The sequence below is a fragment of the Siniperca chuatsi genome, linkage group LG13 (assembly GCF_020085105.1).
Source record: "Siniperca chuatsi isolate FFG_IHB_CAS linkage group LG13, ASM2008510v1, whole genome shotgun sequence".
Taxonomy (NCBI): Eukaryota; Metazoa; Chordata; class Actinopteri; order Centrarchiformes; family Sinipercidae; genus Siniperca; species Siniperca chuatsi.
The window spans coordinates 13,108,762-13,124,936 of NC_058054.1; the positions used below are offsets into that span (position 1 = coordinate 13,108,762).

General features: G+C 38.0%; 2 protein-coding genes and 1 long non-coding RNA gene across 4 annotated transcripts; 2 read left to right on the plus strand and 1 right to left on the minus strand.

Annotated features, from left to right (window-relative positions):
- The first annotated feature begins 3,097 nt into the window (after positions 1 to 3,097).
- On the plus strand, positions 3,098 to 12,818 carry prkacbb (protein kinase, cAMP-dependent, catalytic, beta b). Of its 2 annotated transcripts, XM_044220580.1 has the most exons (11): positions 3,116 to 3,446; positions 6,472 to 6,480; positions 7,070 to 7,131; positions 7,208 to 7,336; positions 7,607 to 7,705; positions 7,809 to 7,891; positions 8,027 to 8,153; positions 8,248 to 8,343; positions 9,179 to 9,301; positions 9,462 to 9,626; positions 11,303 to 12,818. In XM_044220580.1, the coding sequence occupies exons 1-11, from the start codon at positions 3,401 to 3,403 to the stop codon at positions 11,426 to 11,428; spliced, it is 1,065 nt and encodes a 354-aa protein (XP_044076515.1). In that variant the 5' UTR covers positions 3,116 to 3,400; the 3' UTR covers positions 11,429 to 12,818. The 2 variants fall into 2 exon arrangements, with proteins under 2 accessions (XP_044076516.1, XP_044076515.1); XM_044220581.1 differs by lacking the exon at positions 6,472 to 6,480 and having other exon boundaries at positions 3,098 to 3,446.
- LOC122887399 lies at positions 11,981 to 13,902 on the minus strand. The gene is made up of 2 exons (XR_006380539.1): positions 13,792 to 13,902; positions 11,981 to 13,078 (listed from the first exon to the last, which is right to left on the minus strand). It is a non-coding gene; the product is annotated as an uncharacterized LOC122887399 (long non-coding RNA).
- On the plus strand, positions 13,833 to 15,972 carry exosc4 (exosome component 4). The gene is made up of 3 exons (XM_044220583.1): positions 13,833 to 14,079; positions 15,076 to 15,282; positions 15,418 to 15,972. Exons 1-3 carry the CDS (start codon positions 13,909 to 13,911, stop codon positions 15,775 to 15,777), a joined length of 738 nt encoding a protein of 245 aa, XP_044076518.1. The 5' UTR covers positions 13,833 to 13,908; the 3' UTR covers positions 15,778 to 15,972.
- The last annotated feature ends 203 nt before the right edge of the window (positions 15,973 to 16,175 follow it).

Genomic DNA, 16,175 nt, shown 5'->3' on the forward strand with positions numbered 1-16,175 from the left:
ATCATGTAAATTAGCTTGAACTTTGCCTAAATGTTCTGAAGATGTTAATAGTACAAGTGTTGATGAAAAACTGAGAGGTAGTTGGAGAGTTTGGAATGAAAACTCTATATTTCATAGAGAAAGTGCAGATAAAGAACAAACATCACAGTTTGTTTTGTGGGGCACAATTTCCAAAGACTGGAAAGATTTCCAAACATATTAAAAACTATGGAGCTGAAACGCTTAGTCACTTAGTAGATTAGTTGATCGACAGAAAATGAATCTGCAACTATTCATAATATCATCATCACAATAATCATTAATCATTTATGTCATTTTTAAGTAAATGTATAAATTTGTCTCTGGTTTGAGTTTCTCAGATATAAGGATTTTATGCTTTTCTCTGTTTTATATCATTGTAAAATTAATACCTTCACCTTGGACTTTGGGCGCTTGTGATGGACTTTTTTTCACTACTGTCTGACATTTTAGAGACCAGAAATTAATCAATTAAGTAAGGCAATTTAATAATGCCAATTTAATAAGGCAATAATTGGCAGATTAGTCAATAATAAAAATAATTCTTAGTTGCAGCCATATAAAACTCTAAAGTGTATTTAACACTTGTGATGGCCCCTTGTAACAAGAACAGTGTAATGACAAACGCACAGAGGAGATCAGGCTATGCAGTAAGCCTACAATCAAACAGGAAACACCACCAACCATCAGACACCTTATCAAAATATGACAGCTGGCTGAGTGTGTCAGTGAAGGAGGGAACCTCCCATCCCACATGTTGATGAGACCCATAATATCTGCATAGGGCCGAGAAGTGAACTACCATCACAGCTACAGTAACCTACATCTATAACCCTGTGTCTGCTGAACGCTTGGTCAATAGACGTATTCTGATTCTTTACTTAGTAAAGTAAAAGTAAAAATACAGTACCACAATATAAAAATACTCAATTAAAAGTATATAATAAGCTAACTCTCTGAAAGGGACCATCCTTCCCAACAAGTACGTTTACTTTAATACTTCAAGTACATTTTGCTGCTAATAAGTTTGTACTTTTACTTATGTGAAATCTTGAATGTAAGACTTTTACGTGTAACAGAGTACTTTTACAGAGTGGTATTACTACTTTTAAAATATATGAGTACTTCCATTACTGCTAATATCTTCAACATTCTAAGTAACTGTTCATTAACTGTATTTTACTCGTTTTTACTTACTTTTGTGCACTGTATGTACTGTATGTTTACTAGATTGATTAGTGTGTTGCACTCCCAATGAGGACAGGCATGAGGGACAATGTAACGTTAACTAATTACAATTACGCTATACTTTTGTGAATCCAGTTTTCTTGTTACTGTACTAGCATTAATTAATTTTGACAATACCTTGGTCTAATTCTTGTTTATTGTATCTCATCTTTTCCTGATTTGTAATAACTATCATTCAATTAGTTGTGTTGTATCCAATAGTGTCATAATTGCTTTCAGTAAAGACATAGGCCAACTGCTGCCTTCAACCTTTATTGGAAATGTGTTTAACTTGCAGTATAGCTGTGATCCAACAGGCATAATAAGGGCAGAAGAAGTAGTATAAAATGGAAATATTCAACTTAAGTACCAGCACCTCAAAATTGCACCTCATTACTTGGGTAAACTGATGTAGATACTCTCCTCCTCTACACTGCTAATTGTGGTTGCTACAGTGATTCTGAATGCTACAGGCACCCAATTATTACATCATGTTGCAAATGTATGCAATTATTTAATTTTGACTGCATGCAGTTGAATGTGGTCACATTTTGAGTGCCTGTAAATAGACAGGAGTCCACCAAACATTTAGGCACAATTCATAATTCCCTCAACTGGATACATTTTGGTCATGTGTGCTAAGATTTCACCTTGAAAATGAAAACTTGAATTATGGCATTTGAAAAACGTATGGGTTTTATTTTATATATTATAAAAGCATTTCACATATAACAACTATGTGATATTAAAATGTTGCTTACACATGAATAGTAATAACAGTAATAACAATCAAATGATATATCATAACATAACACTGACAGAGGCCATTCATCTGCATAATAAGTACTTTTACTTTTGATACTAGTAGGCCTACATTTACTGTACTTTACTTAAGTATGTGACATTAATGTAGGACTTTTTATTTTAAATTGTGGTATTATTAATTTTATTTAAATAAAGGATATGAGAACTTCTTTTGAAGCTAATTGGTAATTTGTCATTTTGGGCTATAATAAAATGTATTTACTTTGTTCTCCACTGATTCTGGCCTAATTTTTTGTCTTTGGATTGTTTTAAATGTATTTTTTATGAAGTTCTATCTGAATATTGTCTCTTTCTCTGTCAAGTCCTTCATGTATATATAAATACATAAACTTGAAATGCTGTGATGCTCAGTAATTCAAAGTGATCATACTGTATATGCAGCTAATAAAAAGTGACTGTAAAGTCAAAGATGAAAAGTTTCTTGGGAAAGCTTAAAAACGAAATCTTTGCTAAATACTAAAATGTTAGGTCATAATGGCAATAGTCTTTTTAAACATGGTTAAAATTGCAGTTGTACCCATTAACAGCTGGATTATTTACTTATTTTAATTAAAGTTCTATTTAAATATTGTCTATATCTCTGTCAGATCTGTCTTGCTTGTCATATATAAACACATAAACTTGCAATTCTGTAATGCACAGAATTAAAGCATATGTGCAGCTAATAAAATAACTGTCATGAGATAAAAGCTTGTAGGAACACTTAAAAACGACATTCCTGCTAAATACTAAAATGTTAGATCATTATAGCAAGTCTTTTCTGCCACATAAACACTCCTGAAGGTGCAGTTGTTTCCATTAACAGCTGGATTAGTAACAAAGTACAAATCAAACAAAGAAGACTGCCTAAATGATATTTAGCCTCTAGTAAAGTCAGGCAAACGAGTTAACGTTACCTAAATGTCATCTCCTATCTGTGAAAGCTATCGTGATGCCCCAAAAACGCGGAAGCAAGTCAAGTTTGGTATCTTCACAGAGACATCTCTGGCCAATCCAAATCGTAACCATGCCGTGAATGCAGCTGGGTGTTGAGGGTTGGGTGTGGGGAAGAGAGCAGCCTAGTCCGAAACACAAGTGACCGCTAGCTTCATGTCAACCATACAGACATTACTGAACTAGCGAGAGCGGAAATCTTCCACAGACAAGACGGAGAGGGAGAGTGAGGGGGCCGCTGGAAGGGATACCGGACTTCCGTGCGTTTGAAGAGACTAAATGTTTATATCGATTTGGGTTTTGCTATTTTCAGGAGCTCGGGAATATCAGCTGTAGGAAGGTTAGCTAGCCACCGCCATCTCTTCTCAGTCGGAGCGACCGCCGTGTCTTCCACACCATGGGCAACGCTGCCACCGCCAAGAAGGGCAACGAGCTAGAGAGCGGTGAGTCCGGGCAGTTGTTTGGCCTCAACGGTGTTTTATGTTGTATTTATGCGTTTGACACTTATCAAGCCTCCTCAGCGTAGACAGCTAGCCTGTTATCACTCTTAAACTGTCCTAAACTGGCAGCTACAGCAAAGCAGGGGAGGGCCGTCCGTCATCCCCCGCACAGTTATCCCACCGGCGCTGCAAACACTCGCCCTTATAGTTGGCGATAAATGACCATGCAGGGAATTGTTTGTATGATTTTTGCACGTAAAATTAGTGAAAGGCCTAACTAAATTAGCTAGCAGCAAGAAGACCCCGTGGATGTTGTGGTTTTCTTGGCTGCAAGGGGGTGGGGAAGGGGCGCACTGACAGTGTTAACAGCCTTTTAAAGCCTGTTAACTTACAGAGCCGCGAAAGCAATGCCTATCGATAAATTCCCCCTTATTGATAATTTCACACGTTAAAAGGCTGTTTGCATGCTAACTGGAGCACAAGAAGGATGAAGCTTGATGACCAGCTAGGCTGCTAACTTTAGCTATGAGGGGGGGATTAGCCCTCAGAAGGCCCCTGTCATTTCATTGCCTCTTGATGGTAGTAGCTGTTCAGGCCTGTACACACAACACAGTTAGCCGTGGCGTGTAGTCTTTTCCCATCTAAAGCCTTAGATAATGGTTAAATCTTCAGGCTAGCATCACCTCATCATCTCTTCTGTGGTGTCATCCTTAATTTAGGCGAATAACAATCAGGATGCGGTTCTTACTGGATGTTTAGCTGCAGCCTCGGTCAGCACAGCTAGCAGTATTAGACAGAAACTTTGCATTGATGATCTTAAAAATGCAGCACTAAACCACAAACCCGTGAGTAATTAAATAGCCAATATATTTTACTTGAAGGCAGTGTGGGACTGTTTCTGCCTCAGGCTTCACTGTCACATTTTATTCTTGGCTACATAAACAAAGCTTTCCCTCTGTACAGCACCATGACCAAATATGGTGAAGAAATGACAAATGCCCTCTTTCCATTCATAAAACTGGGACCTACTACTGTCTTCCCAGCATATGCACAAACACACTTGAATTGTGTCCCTTGTGTTTAGTTAGAGCCCCTTTTCTAATCTTGCTGTTGTAATGGTCATCAAGGCTCACTTCTCACACTCAGCTCGTCATTGACTGGAGCAGCTTGTCATCAGACCTTCGTCAGAGGATAAGGGGTATTACAAGCTTTGACGTAACTAGGCCTAGGGCAGTGTTACTTTGCACTCGTATACTTTGACGTGTGCAGCTTGTCGTCATTGAGCATGCTGTATGATAAATCATACATGTTTCCCTATGCCTGGTTGTAAACATAAAAACCTCTAGGTGTTTATTGTTTTTTGCAGAATTAATTGCATTTGATGGCCTAAAATCAGTCACTTCTGCACTGAAATTGTCAACTGCTTTCATGCACTTTGTTTGTTTAAAGTAGTGTCACTTTTTAATGCAGTGAATACGTTCCTCTGAGATTTATTGACCTGTTGAGGGAGACCAGGCAGGTACAGTGAACACTGCCAACCAGAGACTCTCAGACAGACAGAGATGATCAGATCAGCAGTAGTTCCCCTACTGCCAAGCATTTCTTCTGAGTGTAACTATGATCCCTAGATCCTGCGCTGTGGCTATCTGTTAAACCTGTTTAAGCTGACACTGTGCCCTGAGCTGCAGCTTTGCCCGGGTTGTAGCTGCTTTGACAAGACAACGTGGTGCTGTATATACACTAAGTGTACCTGTGTTTACTGTATATAGCTGGGAACAGTTGGGACATTACCAACACAGTCACACTTGCACAGGGAGATTAAACAGCTGCCATCATGACACTTATTTTATTTCACTGTGCCCATGTATTGTGTTTCACGTAGTGTAACAGGACTGCTTGTCTGGATTTTGGTATTGCTACCAGGAATGGTTGGCCAACTGTGCTGGCTTCGGACCATTTGATTTGTCTCTCCAGGTACAAAATGTTGGAGAGACGTTTGTGCGTACACCTCATATTATTAAACTGTTTTAAAATGTCTGTGAGTGGAAGGGGGATATTTAGTCGTTGTGGATGTTCTGTTGCTCTAGAGCTGCAACTAACAATTATTTTTCATTCTGAATGAATCTGCAGGTTATATTCTTGATTGTTTGGTTTCTAAAATGCCAGGCTAGTGCTACTATGTTTTGTAATGTTTGTCGATTAATCAATGAGTCGGTCATCAGAAACTTAAACAATTAATCAGTTATACAATAGTTGTTGATTAAGTCATGTTTCAAGCAAAAATGCTAAACATTTTATGGTTCCAGCACCTCAAATGTGAATAGTTGCCGCTTTTGTCTGATTTTCTGAATATCTTTGGTTGGTCGGACATTATCATCTTGGGCTCTGGAAAATTGTAATGAATTGATCAAATAAATGTCAAGTTAATCAATAATGAAAATAACTGTTAGTTGCAGTCCTACATAAGACAAAGAAAAGTAGCAAATCTTCCTATTGAGAAGCTGAAACTAGGAAATGTTTGGCATTTTTGCTTGAAAAATAACTAACTTACAATTAATTGATGATCAAAATAGTCGCAGATTCTTTTTCTGTCGACTTCTTATTTCAGCTCTATTATTCTCAAAGCAGTCATCATGATTTCAAAGCTATTATAGGGAGAGAAGTTGCTAATAAGTTTTACAAAGATCTAAAACTTTGTAGCATACAGTAGGTTTTGAATGTTTTATTCTCTAGTATGGAGTGTTATCTTGTCAATCTTACCTAATATGCACTACTGAATTTCTGCTACATGGCATTTTGATACACCTGTTCTTCAAATACCACCGCAGACAGTCAGTCTCTGTTTAAATTCCTCAGGTGAATGTCAGCTGTTTTCATTCCTCTTGCTTTTATTCACTACATGTGCTTCATGTTTGTTGATGTGTTTATACTTGTTGTTATGTACATGAACTATTTCTCTCTGTCTTCTCTTTCGTATCATCACCATCCATGTCGGTGATTGTTCCTGCAAAACCTTGGTGATCACTAGAGACTTTTGGTATGCTCATTCCTCCAAAAGATGACCAGAATGGCAGAACGGCATTGGTCTCATTGTGACAACTTAATAGATGTGCTTGCTGTTATTGTGTGCGTTGATAATAAGTCAGTGTTTTTGTTATCCACATTCTCTCAATCTGGATTTCCCATACATTGGTTTGTCTTTGCTTACCATTTTTATACTGTATTTAATAGCCTTTCCCCAAAGTGTATTAAGTGATGCAGAAGATGCTCAGAGAAACCTTTCCTGTAATTTTGAGTGTTGTGTTCCCCCTCCCTTTTGAATAAGGCTACTAAATAACAGAAAAAAATATACTGAGTGTCTTGGCATGCATCACTAGTCTGCCTGTCTTGGATGTTGTTGTCTTGTGTTTTGTCTTATCTTTTGAACAAAGTATGTGATATTTCTAGTATACCATTTAATTTAAATCCAGATGAGAGTTGACTTTTCCCATATTCTTTTCCATTGATTTACAGTTTTATTTAAATTTCCCCACATTTGTTCCTTTCCCTTTCTAATATAATAGCATTTGGTCTTTTTGTCAGTTTCATCTAAAATCCCAAACTTTTTTTTTTTTTTTTTTTTTTAGTGAAAGAGTTTCTAGCCAAAGCCAAAGAAGATTTCTTACGGAAATGGGAATGCCCACCACAGGTAAGAATTATGAAAACTTGAACTCAATACTTTTGGTAGCTGAGTCTAATAGGCTAACACATTGTTATTTTCCCAGAGCACAACGTGCCTAGATGACTTTGAAAGATTAAAGACCCTGGGTACCGGCTCATTTGGAAGAGTCATGCTGGTGAAACACAAAGGAACAGAGCAATACTTTGCCATGAAAATACTGGACAAGCAGAAGGTCAGTGGAAGCATGTATCACGCCTCGTGGAACATTTTCAAATAAATAACCGCGTTGACGTGCAGTAAATGTGCATTAACACTTGATACAAATGCCTTCTTATCTCCCTAAAAATGGCATTAAAATCAGTTCTTGTAGCATTACATTACTAGGAGACACAAGTAAAATAAATAACTAAAAGCTGCCTTTCCTTTCAGTGTCTGTTATCTCTGTTGTTGGTGGAAGTCAGATTTGCACGACACGGTCATCTTATCTCTTTTTATCTGTCAGGTGGTGAAACTCAAGCAAATAGAACACACATTAAATGAGAAGAGGATATTACAGGCTGTGAGCTTCCCCTTTCTCGTCAAACTTGAGTATGCATTTAAGGTAAAGCTTTTTTTTGTTGCTTTAAAAAAAATGTAGTAACTGAAATTCCTTTATTCAGTTTTGAGCATGGTATAAGTGTCTTTTTACTTTTTTTTTTTTTTAGGACAACTCCAATTTGTACATGGTGATGGAGTATGTTCCAGGAGGAGAAATGTTCTCACACCTAAGACGAATTGGAAGGTTCAGGTGAGTATTATACTGAACCTGTCATCAACTCATTTCTGCTGTGTGTTATAACGTATATTGATTAGCTCTTGAGATTGCTTTCAAGTGTTTTTTGAGTGTCAACTGCAAACTCACTTCTTTCCTCCTCCTCTACAGTGAACCACATGCACGGTTTTACGCTGCCCAGATAGTGCTGACATTTGAGTACCTCCATTCACTAGATCTCATATACAGAGATCTGAAACCTGAGAACCTTCTCATTGACCACCACGGCTACATTCAGGTGAGCTAGAACACAACAAATGAATATGCAACACTGCTCTGTCTTACAAGTCCACACTTTGCCCATGTATGGTCTATATGCTCCTGACTTCTAGGTGACAGACTTTGGATTTGCCAAGCGGGTAAAAGGCAGGACCTGGACGTTGTGTGGGACACCGGAGTACCTGGCGCCAGAAATCATTCTCAGCAAAGTATGGAGTTTCTGTTTTTTTTTTTTTATATCTGAAATAGATGGATTGACAGATATTTTCAATGCACAAATGCCTTTAAACTCTTGTAACACGCTTTTCTTTTTGTTTTGAACTTGGCGCTTTTGAGAGTAGATTGTTGTTTGGTTTTGTAATTTTTGTTCTTCTATTAACTGGTTAAACACGGCTCATGTTGAGGTTTTCCGGCACAGCTACAAAGGAGTTTTAAAGCAGAATTTATGTCAAGCAAATTCAAGTGTCCTTAAGCCAGGCTTAAGGACGCTTGAAGTCAGGCTTCTGTGCCTGCTGTGCCTGCTGAACAATCAGGACAAAATGCACTCCAGAAGAGGGAGAGATACAATTTTTTTCACTGTCAGTTGCCTCAGCAGACCATAAATGTAATGCCAAAATAGACGAGTCAGGTTGAGGAAAAGTGTATTACAAAAAAGTTAATAAGAATAGACCAATGTATCATAAATGTATAATATCTCAGACTATGGAGGGGTCGATTTTTCATTTTTAGTACATGGGTCGTATGAAGACATTTAGGTAGAAATGCCACTCGCAAGTTTGTGTTTTTTCATACTGTACATCATAGTAAAATTACTGGTGATACACATTTTAATACAATGAGCGTGTTTGCTGAAACAAAGAATAGCTCCCTTGCTTAATGTTAGCATTTGGTCCAGTTGGTCCAGTTACACATCAGAAGCAAGAGGAAGTCTCAATTGTAAATATGCCGGTCAGTGTCAAGCATGACGTTTGAATTGTATGAGTAGTAGAAGTTTTGTTTTTTTGTCCTCTCAGTTATAGCGGTATCTCTCTTGACTCCTTTTAGGGCTATAACAAAGCTGTGGACTGGTGGGCCCTCGGAGTCCTCATCTATGAAATGGCAGCTGGCTACCCTCCATTCTTTGCAGATCAACCAATTCAGATCTATGAGAAGATCGTGTCTGGGAAGGTAAGCAGGTGTTTGTGTTTGAATATTTCTATATGAAGGAAATAATTTGAAATGTGCTTCCTACCTGTAGTTTGAGAACAAGTTAGGTATAGGCGTGCATGTCAAAACTCACATTTCAACTGGTAGAAAGAAATTCTACAAACTTGCTTCTTCTTTCTAGGTACGATTCCCCTCCCACTTCAGCTCCGACTTGAAGGATCTGTTGAGAAACCTGTTGCAGGTGGATCTGACCAAACGTTATGGCAACCTGAAGAACGGAGTCAACGACATCAAGGGCCACAAATGGTTTGCCACAACAGACTGGATCGCAATCTACGAGAGAAAGGCAAGACACCATGCACTTTTGTAGTGACACAAAACACTGTTACCCCTATAAACACCAAGTTAATTAGATATTGATTTGTTGATATTGATTTTTGTTAGTTGTAAAATTCCCAGTTATGGTGTTCCAACATTATTATTTTATACTATTTTGTTTCTAGAAGGTTTTCTGAAAACTATTCATCAATTCAGTTTTATGGTCCTGTGTGATGGTCATTATTTGCAGCTGTGTTTTTTGCTTGAATGTTAACAGTGATTTCACAACTGGCACATGTTTTTGTTTTTTTTCACTTGGAAATCATCCAGCACTGCTGGCTGTGAGCTATCCGGGTCACATGCCATTTTGCAGGATGACAATGATAATGGAGTTCTTCGATTAATCAAAGTAGATATTTAGCTCAGGCTTGAATCTCATTGATCTCTTGATTCTGTTTAACCTTATTATTGTACAATCATACTATGGTTTTATGAACTTTAGACTGGCTCTTTCTTGTCAAATGCATCTGTAAATCTGACCCTACCTGATTTGTTATAGGATGTAATTAATTTTATTCCTGCACCATTTTCATTTAGTATTTATGTTCTTCCCTGATAACAGTTACTGGTTGCAAAATAACTGCTTCCACATGACAAAATTTTAGTGGGATTCTGTGATGTAGAAACAGTATAAAAAAAAGCAGAGCTATTTAGCTAGATTTGACACATAAATCAGGAAGCCTGTTTTGTTTTTCTTGTCTATTTACAGCCTGTCCAGTGAAAAAAGTTTATTTTGCTCCTTGAATACTGGTGTATGACAATGTCAGACTGTAGTTTAATTTTCACTCTCATTTTCTTTTGTCTGAATATTGAAACAATATTTTTCATTATCAATAATTGTTTAGTCTTTAAGATGTTAGATTTTAGAGAAAAATGTGATGTCCTGTTTTGTCCGACCAACAGTTCAAAACCCAAAGAGATTGAATTTAATGTTATTTAAGATTTAGACTCTACATTTATTATATTAATGAAAGAAAGATAAGAAAAGATCAAACTTTCACATCTGTACTGATTAAGTGATCATATTAATCTAATTATATTTAGTCAACTGCATATTCAGCAAAAAAAAGACTTCAGGGTTAATGATGTCACACTTCGAATCCTGGCTTTGAAAATTTGATTGGCAGTGTAGACATAAATATAAATCCTGCCTGTAAAAATCATAGACTGTATGAAACATGGACCTAGCGTCCCTGACGTCACCCATAGGTTTCTGAGGAGCCCAAAGTGGGCAGCTCCTGGTGGTTCTGGCCGTCGCCATCTTGGCAGTCCCTGACTCTGGCCAATCCAAAAATGGACAGAAAGGTGGGGCTGAGGCAGGCCCAGTGAAGCCTGGTTGAACCACCCAGTGGCAAGCCACCTGAGAGGGCATCCACCTGCCACGTCCTTAATTATGCGTTACTTTAAGTTTTTATATAATTGAAACGGGTGAGTTACACACACTCACATTTGTCATGAAATTAGCTATAGAGAACAAAACAGTTTTTGTACGAAGCTGTAAACATGTTTATTTCTGCTGTGAAGTTAAGCATTTTAACATGGGGCTCTATGGGGATTGACTCGCTTTTGCTTCCACGTTGGCTTCATTTTTCATCCCCGGAGGTTTCCGCTTGGTTAAAATATGTATTGCTCTTGTTCTTGCAGGTGGAAGCCCCGTTCATACCAAAGTGCAGAGGCCCAGGGGATACCAGCAACTTCGACGACTACGAGGAAGAGGAAATCCGTGTTTCTTTAACGGAAAAATGCGCGAAGGAGTTTGCAGAGTTTTAGGATGCGAGAACATGGATATATCAGGGAAATAAGGGGATCTTTGCACTCTTCTAAAGACTTGGGATGGAGCAGAGACCATCGTTTTTCAGATCTACTACATAGTCCCTTCATTCCATAAGGCTGAATGAGGTCGCCATGATCCTTGGGTGCCGATAACCTCTCACTGTCACGTACACCTGCGTATTAAAGCAGACACACCACTTCTTTCTTTTTCTTTTCTTTTTTTTTGTACCTACCTACCCACTGTTTTTTTAAACTTTGAAGCAGTTAGTCTTGGATGTTGTTATCCCCTTTTAAAATGTGATATTTTTCAATTTATGAGGAGAAACTGAGACAATGGCCAATATTAGTCCACACATTGTAACTGACTTGTCTATGGCAGTTTGACACACACTTGTGTGGGTTGTAGACTATTCCCTCTAGTCGTCAGCAGTGTATATTAAATGGTCTGTTACAAGTCCACATCTGGCCAGCTTTCAGAGGTAGCATTCGTCCTATGTGCATATCTGTCAGTTTTGTAAGACATTTGAACACATGAGTGTTGAAAGCATGACCAAATATAAATTATTGGGTGACACAAGAAGAGAGGTCCTTTCCTTTCTTTGCTTTTTGCCTAGAGAGCCAAGTCCTCAGACCCACCACAAAAGCTTCCATTCACTGTCTTCTTGGTATTCTGACCCAGGCACAGCAAGCCATCGCAGAAAATGACAAACCTTGTTACATTAGTAAAATGCAAATCGCGTTGTTTGTCTGGTCCTTTTTGGATCTGTTTGTTACATGTAAAATTTGTCATTTGGTATCTTCCTATTTTTTGTCGCTGTGTCTAACATTATAGTCATATTGTCCCTAGATTTCAGGTCTGCTTATAAAGACCCTTTCTTATGAGTCTGTGGAACAATGTGACTTCAGTAAATGGAAAAGAATGAGGTGAAATCCTTTTTAGGATTTTTATTGAGTGTAATGTTAAGTTGAGAAGGTCAATTTGAATAGTGTTGTGGCTTTGTGCCTCAACATTGTTAGTGAAACCTTTTTAAAAAAAAAGTACAGCGTTTATAATGTATTAAATCAACAGATGTTATGAAATCTTAAGAAACAGGAACGCAAAACTGCATATTTACCATATTCTTCCTGTTACCACTCCAGAAATGATTTATTTGTTTCATTCTTATCAAAGAATGTAGATTTGCAACTTATAGGTATGCATATTTGAAAGCTTGATTTGAAGGTACAGTTTTCCTCACAATACACTGGCTAAAATAAAGACTGCTCCCTTGTATCACATGTAACCCTGTTATTGTTAAACTCATTACATCATACATATATACATTGTTTCATATATGTTTTTATTTATACACATTAGAGATGCTAATAAATTTTATTTTTAAAAGTGTTGACGTTGTGTAACTCTCCGTGCATTGTGAGACTGTTGTGAGCCATTCCGTTCACTAGCACACTTGCATAGAAATTGTATCGCCGGATCAGAATTTTACCAAATAGTAGTCCAGAGTAGGTGATAAATGTAATAAAGACACAGGGTTTGATTTCTTTGTTAGGGTAGTGGGACGTAATGTGTGGTCCAGGGAGCCTCAGGGGTCCTTGACAGATTTCCAGGGGGCACCAAGAAGAGCAACTTGGAGTTGAACTGGAATCCTTAGGAGTGAGCAAATAAGAGCAAATGCCAACTTTTCACCTTCATCACTGCAAATATAGGCACATCACAGTGCATAGTTCTGTAATTTGGTACCAACACATGAAGAGGAAAAATCAGTTGGATATATCCAGTGGTCCTTGAGTAGGTACTTAAGTGACATAGCCCACATGAAAAGCTTATGTAATAACTTTATTAACAATATTTTTTAAATTGTTTTGTTTTTAACAAAACAAATGTACAGCAATTACCAAAATGCAGGTAAATACAGTATTTTTCTAGTTGCCAATTTTATGAGGAACCCCCCCACCCATGAGTGACTGTAATAAGTAAACACTAAATTAAATGAATATAAAAAAGGATTAATTAACAGTGACAAAAGTAAAATAAGAGGTTCAGAATTATAAACCAGGGGACCAAATACAATTTTAATTATACATAAAGAGTTACAACAACTGTATACATTTGTTTTTTCTTAATTTTTATTTAAAATTATTAAATTATTTCAGTTAATGAGGAAGGCTTATCCATAAACTTGTTTCTCTAATTTTATGTAGAGAAACAAGTTATGCCATATATATTATACTGAATAAAAACTATTTGGCGCAACATTTATTGTTCTCTGACTTTGTCACATGCAGCAGCTTAATGTTTGTTGTAGGTTGCTACGATGCTAAAACTGCGTTCCCCTTTTTAACTAAAAATCCAAACTTACTATTTTTGGCCCTTTTGCATTGCCGTAGTCCTTCCAGTGAGTGGATGTGTGGGTAATGTAGTACAGGGGAAGACACGTGGGGCGTTGCGTCGCTGTTCAGTCGAAGTTTGCGGAAACATGGCGGGCCTGGAGCTGCTGTCTGACCAGGGATACCGTTTAGATGGAAGAAAAGCCACCGAGCTGCGGAAAGTTCAGGGCCGTATGGGTGTGTTCGCTCAGGCTGACGGCTCCGCGTATATAGAGCAGGGAAACACGAAAGCTCTGGCTGTGGTATACGGTCCACATGAAGTAAGTAGCGTTGGATGGAGGGGCTAAACTGGTGATAAAACAACGGCAAGCATTTGTAATAGCTGTAAATCAGTGTTGTAAGTAGGTAAATATACTGTGAATGTGTTTCACTCTGTGCATCGCTGTTCAGAGAAGCAGCACTCCAGAGGAAATGTCATTCAAAGTAATAGCAGATCGTGGCTGTTGTCTTGGACAGTCCAGTGTATGTTTTGAACATGAACAGCACTTCCCGTAATGCTGAATCAGAAAACAAATTTAACATGAAAGGTTGATCAAGATGAAAACATAATCCAGTATAAGTGTTTTGGTCAGTGATACTTAAATAGTGGATTAAGGTTTTGTCAAATAATGCCCATCATAAGTTACCATAGCCCTAATGCCTAAATTAGTCTGACTGCTTATTTGTGTAACCAACAGCCATATATTTAGTAATTTATTATAATTATATCCTGGACTGGGCGGTATGGTTAAAATCCATATCACAATATTAATAAAAATATATTTTGATAGCAATAACATAATTTTGAAAGCTTATAATGGCTAATTTTTCCGAGGGGTTTTCATTCAACTATAATGATAATATAGTGATTACTGAGGTCATAGTTAGTGGTGGTGTTGTTCTGCACTGTTGCTGATATTCTTCCCCTCTTTAGCAGTTGTATCGGATCGCATTAGGTTTTACAGGTGTACCTAATAAAGTGGCCACTGAGTGTATATCACAATATGCCAAATGTAGGTAAAATCACATTTTAAAATGCTCAAATTGATATTCAATGCAATGAGCTGTATTCCAGTTTGTAATTATAATTTGCTTGAAATCATTCATTTGTGCAACTGAGTTTTGAAAAAATTCGAACATGATATTCTACGATTCACATAAAGTTGTTAAATTATAATATTGGATAAACAGCCAGCCCAACTTGTATCTAAATGATGTTATTTAGGAACAGCAAATAAAATCTTAGCTGATTGAGATGACGTGTTTGTCACCCCTAGATGCGAGGTTCACGCAGCCGGACTCGTCACGATCGAGCTGTTATCAACTGTCAGTACAGCATGGCCACATTCAGCACAGCAGAGAGGAAGAGGAGACCTCATGGGGACCGCAAGTCTACTGAGATGAGCCTCCACCTGAAGCAGACATTTGAAGCTGCTGTGATGACCCAGCTCTACCCACGTTCTCAAATAGACATCTATGTCAAGGTTAATGTGGAACAGTGAGAGGTGGATTTGATGTGTTGGGTGTTTATAGTGCTGGGATCACCATTTTGGAAAAAACTAATATGAGGATTTGTTGTTGTTGTGCCGGAACGCATAAAAACTTTTATTTTTAAACAGATTCTGCAGTCAGATGGAGGGAACTACAGCGTGTGTGTGAATGCAGCCACTCTGGCGGTGATCGACGCCGGCATCCCCATGCGGGACTACGTTTGTGCCTGCACGGTTGGGTTTGTGGATGAGACACCCCTCGCTGACCTTTGCTATGCAGAGGAAAGTGGAGGTGTGAGCTCTCTGGCCTTAGCGCTGCTGCCCCGGGGCGGACAGATTGCTCTGCTGCAGATGGATGCCAGACTACATCAGGATCATTTAGAGGCTCTGATCGAAGCTGCCATGACGGCTTGTAAAGGTGTGAGCAAGGTGCTGGATGAGGTGGTGCGACAACATCTCCAAGAAGTATCTGTGCTCTCTGGAGAGTGATGCAGGGAGGAGGGGTGAACATCTAGACTGTGGTTTTGGTTGCAGGCTAGAAAGTGTTATTGGACTTCATGGAGAGGAATGATGGGAGAATTTTGGAGTGATGTGTTTTTTTTAAATTTTTTTATTTTAAGTATTGATGACAATTATACTTTTGTACAGTATACACATGGTGAAGCAATAAATATGTCAACCCTGCATCATTTGTGTGTTGCTTGTTCATTTGTGAGTGGTTGCATTAGTTATTCAAGTATTTAAAGGTACACTCCTTAATATTAATGCAAACAAAAGGGTTGCGCCGTTAAAAAAACTACAAAATACTACTACAACAAAAGATTATTCATGTTTTAGATGCTGTTAAATGTCAGTGTTGTTTGCTAACAGCAATACAACAGGGATAT

What these genes read in the sequence shown, in the direction of transcription:
- prkacbb (XM_044220580.1), top strand. Translation starts at nt 3,401, where the DNA reads ATGGGCAACGCTGCCACCGCCAAGAAGGGCAACGAGCTAGAGAGCG. An exon ending in AGACGAATTGGAAGGTTCAG is followed by an intron (nt 7,892 to 8,026) that starts GTGAGTATTATA and finishes CCTCCTCTACAG; the next exon opens with TGAACCACATGCACGGTTTT. An exon ending in CAGAAATCATTCTCAGCAAA is followed by an intron (nt 8,344 to 9,178) that starts GTATGGAGTTTC and finishes GACTCCTTTTAG; the next exon opens with GGCTATAACAAAGCTGTGGA.
- exosc4 (XM_044220583.1), top strand. Translation starts at nt 13,909, where the DNA reads ATGGCGGGCCTGGAGCTGCTGTCTGACCAGGGATACCGTTTAGATGGA. An exon ending in TGGTATACGGTCCACATGAA is followed by an intron (nt 14,080 to 15,075) that starts GTAAGTAGCGTT and finishes TGTCACCCCTAG; the next exon opens with ATGCGAGGTTCACGCAGCCG. An exon ending in AAATAGACATCTATGTCAAG is followed by an intron (nt 15,283 to 15,417) that starts GTTAATGTGGAA and finishes ATTTTTAAACAG; the next exon opens with ATTCTGCAGTCAGATGGAGG.